We start from the raw sequence: 3,882 nt of genomic DNA on the forward strand, positions 1-3,882 counted from the left end.
ACAGGCTCGGTGTGAATGAGCTGATTGAAGCTCCAGGTGCAGCTCCAGAAACCCAGGCCTGGCCGGCCAGCTTGGCCCAGCCGGAGCACACCGAGAACCCCACAAAGACAGCCCTCATGCCCCTGCCTGGCTCCAACGGGCCCTAACCCACAGCAGCCTGGTGATAAAGGGGAGCAGTGGATGCTGGGGGCAGGGGTACGGATGTGATCCCCCCCGCAACACCCCATTCAGCCCCCGCAAGCTGGAAGGAAGGATGGAGAGCGTGAAGGGGGGCCGGTGGGGTGGGTGGACACCAGGTTCTTTCTTTGCCCCTCTTTTTCATCTCCTCTCTCTGTCTCTGTGGCAGTGCAGGTGTCCCTTTCTGGCCTGTCCCTCGCTCCTTCTTTCTGTTTCTGTTTCTTTTCATGGACGCACACACAGACATGTATATACACACACACTCACACACAAAACACACACAGCGGACAAACACCCAGCTCTAATCCATCACAGGCTGGCTTTTATAGGTTAGATTGTAGAAAAACACACAGCCCCCCACACACACACCCACATAATACATGCAGGTTGTGTTCTGTTGCTCTGCAGGTGCCTGGCATGGTGATTGCTCTTTTAATGCAGTTCCTGTCTTTGCTCATGTGTGTGTGTGTGGGTGTGTGTGTGTGTGTGTGTGTGCCATAATACCATTCACCAGTCCAACAGCACTGGTTGCTCTAAGCACTTGCTATAACGTCCTCGCATTTGCATCCTTCATTTCAAAAACACTTCCTTCATTTCCTTGTTTTGAACATGGCATCGTTCACTCTTTCTCTCTCTCCCTCTTTTCTCTGTAACTTCCCTTGAGGGGCAGGATCACAGACAGAATGTCAAAATAGAGGATGCGACTGTTTTGTGCTCTGTTTTTAGTTTTTTTTTTTTTGCCTTCAGAGGACAGGGGGAGAAGAGAGAGAGTTAATTGCAGCATTAGCTCATTACCTGTGTCTTCTTTTCCTCATTTGCTCCCTATGCTCTGAGAGTGTGGTCCAGCCAGATCCAGACTGCATGACAGAGACTAGAACAGATCTGTCATCCTAGGACTAAAGTATCAGCAAAAGGATATCATCTAGAGGATTCAGAAGATCTTATTTTATTTGCCTTATATTCCTGCGGTAACTGGCAGCTACTCAGTGGATGAGAAATGGACTTCAGAAACTGCTTCACTGGAGGGTAAGTTCTGGAACCGTCACTGGATTAATCCAAGTGGAAGTGTTTAATCAAGGATCAAGAGTGATTGCTCTCCTGGAAGGACTTAGACACTCCTGGATCTCTTCTTGTGATCTAGCTGTGGATAGGACTTTTGTGAGCAGATCTTCGGTCTGTGGTGCAAGGGTAGTTTTTAGGAGGGGACTTTGAGACCTCAGAAGCATGCAGCCTGTGTCTAGTCTAAGGGGCAACGGACAGGGAGAGGGCACTTTTCACGAGCTCTTGCCCAGATCAGGAATGGTTGCTGGGGGTACAGGATCAGGAGGATCAGGTTCTTTTTCTGGGGGCCTTCAGGGTCCTCAGAGACACCCGAAATTTCCTCGAGAGCTCAGCCTGGAGGAGCAACAGGAGCTCAGACGGAAAATCAACAGCCGTGAGAGAAAGAGAATGCAAGACCTAAATCTGGCCATGGATGCTTTGCGGGAGGTGATGGTACCGTACGCTTCCTCCCCAACCTCATCCTTGGGTGCAGGAGGAGGGCTGCAACATCCTTATCTACCCCTTGGAGCTTCTCCGAATGGCCGTCGTCTTTCCAAGATCTCCACGCTGGTCTTGGCCCGCAACTACATCCTGCTCCTTGGCTCCTCCCTCCAGGAGATGAGGCGGCTGCTAGGTGAGGTCAGTATCGGCGGGACTGTACCACACCTGCTCCTGACAGGAGGGTGGCCATTTCTCACTGGGCCAGGACAGCTCTTGCTCAGTTCACCAGAACAGCCACTTGGACTGGCCCCGTGTTCTTCACTGCCACTGAATGGTGCCCCAGTCCCGGAGGAGTCCACAGCATGGGGTTCACGTGGGGTCGCAGGAACACCACTATGCCCCTGTCGAGTGTGTCGGGTACCCAGAGTAGTACATGAAACTCCTACATCTCGCTTCCAGAAATGAGCATCAAAAACTTATGTGTGAATGACAATATTTGCTTGTTTTTGGGGGCTTTAAAAAAAAAAAAAAAAAAAAAAAATGCGTTCATACAAGCAAGTCAGCTATCCACTCTCTTTCTGGTTTTCATACTGCCTTTCTTGTTGACTTTTTTAACTTTTGATTCAGTGAAAAAACATTGTTTTAAAAAATCTAAATTCATTATAAAACAATGTAGTGTTATCCAATCAAAACAAATATTACAAACATTTATTCAGTTATTTTTATTTAAAGTGTATTTTGACAAACTACACTTATTCTGGAAATTAATTTTAATAGGTCCAAAATCTTACAGTTAGTTAAATGTGCAAACATGGGAAAACGGCAGCTTTTATGGACTTTATGATCATCCAATAGGTCATACAATAAAAGTTTATGAAGAAAGAGCAAAGAGTGTATTTATTTCTGTGTGTACTCCTGAAGTATAGAGCTAAATAACACAGTAGATCTTCACTATAGTCTTTTTCATTTTGTACATTTTCCTCCATCCTATTTTTGTATGCGTTTCATTGTTTGTGTGTGTGTGTGTGTGTGTGTGTGTGTGTGTGTGTGTGTGTGTGTGATCATCATATAAGTGAATGCAAGACCTAGCAGGTTGAAATAATTACTTCAACCCTCTTCATGCAATAAGGAGGTGCAGCTTACAGGAGTACTATAAACGTCTTCTAACCCCCAGCCTTACTTCTTTACCCCACCTCAAACCTCCATTCAATCCGGCTAAATAAAACCCCAACATCAAAACCTGCCCCCATAATTACTACACACTCCTTCTCTTCCTCCCCTCCCTCCTTCATCCCTTGCTTTGGAGAGGTAAAGGGCTGTGTAGCAGGGCTGGTGTGCTACATACTCATTACTCATTACACTCTCCTCACAATACGTTCAAACGCCCAGAAAATGTGTTTCCATCAAAAGAGTTCGCCCTGCGAACTAGAAACAAGCGCCCAAGACTCTGACGTCTAGCACCTCGGTGGTAAAGAGCAGCCCTCTTTTCACTCCGAATAGAAAAGGAGGTAGTGCTGAAAGCGAAGACAGTCCCAGCTCTGGGAGAAGGGCGGTGTGCATGATAATGCTGATCATAATCATAATAATGATGATAAAATCGTAGGAATAATTGGCCCAGCGGTGAGAGGGGGATTATCTCGGACAAGCAAGTAAAAGAGGGCAGCGGGTTGAATGGAGAGAGCCTGTTACCCATAGGGTGAGACAAAGACTGAGGTAGATGCCATTAAGCAAGATTAAGTCTAATAGAGCTTGATTTTCTTGCAAGGGAGAAAAAAAAAAGGGAGGGGGTGGCTAAGAAGTGCAAAAGATCAAAGATTCCGACTTGAAACCTCAATTCTTGCAAGGACGCACATAAATACACATTAACTTGTGCTTCTTTATATTTACATATAGCTGTCCTGACATGGATTGCTTCAAGTTTTACTCTCTTATTCATCTGAGACCTCTCTCACTTTCTGATGCTGCAGAGCTTTATTGTCTGAGGGATGTCAAGGTCTTCTCTCTCTCTCTCTCTCTCTCTCTCTCTCTCTCTTTGTGTTCTGGCTTTAACTCCCAAGCAATGCTCAATTCATTCAAAACAAAGCTAAACAGGCAGGAGACAGTAGAACAGGGCTGTCTCATTGTTCGTTACTAAATGCCAGTATGTCATTGGTAGCTTCCTGATATACGACTAGTTGCCTATATATTGTATAGCATAATTATATAAATGGATTCTATAATGTA

The 3,882-nt window shown here is 45.8% G+C and overlaps 1 protein-coding gene across 1 annotated transcript; it reads left to right on the top strand.

Moving 5' to 3' along the window:
* Positions 1-222: 222 nt before the first annotated feature.
* Positions 223-2,160, top strand: olig1 (oligodendrocyte transcription factor 1). Its single transcript, XM_053627928.1, has one exon. It carries the CDS (start codon positions 1,402-1,404, stop codon positions 2,122-2,124), a length of 723 nt encoding a protein of 240 aa, XP_053483903.1. The 5' UTR covers positions 223-1,401; the 3' UTR covers positions 2,125-2,160.
* Positions 2,161-3,882: the final 1,722 nt, after the last annotated feature.

Source organism: Ictalurus furcatus, chromosome 6, assembly GCF_023375685.1.
Source record: "Ictalurus furcatus strain D&B chromosome 6, Billie_1.0, whole genome shotgun sequence".
NCBI classification, from domain to species: domain Eukaryota; kingdom Metazoa; phylum Chordata; class Actinopteri; order Siluriformes; family Ictaluridae; genus Ictalurus; species Ictalurus furcatus.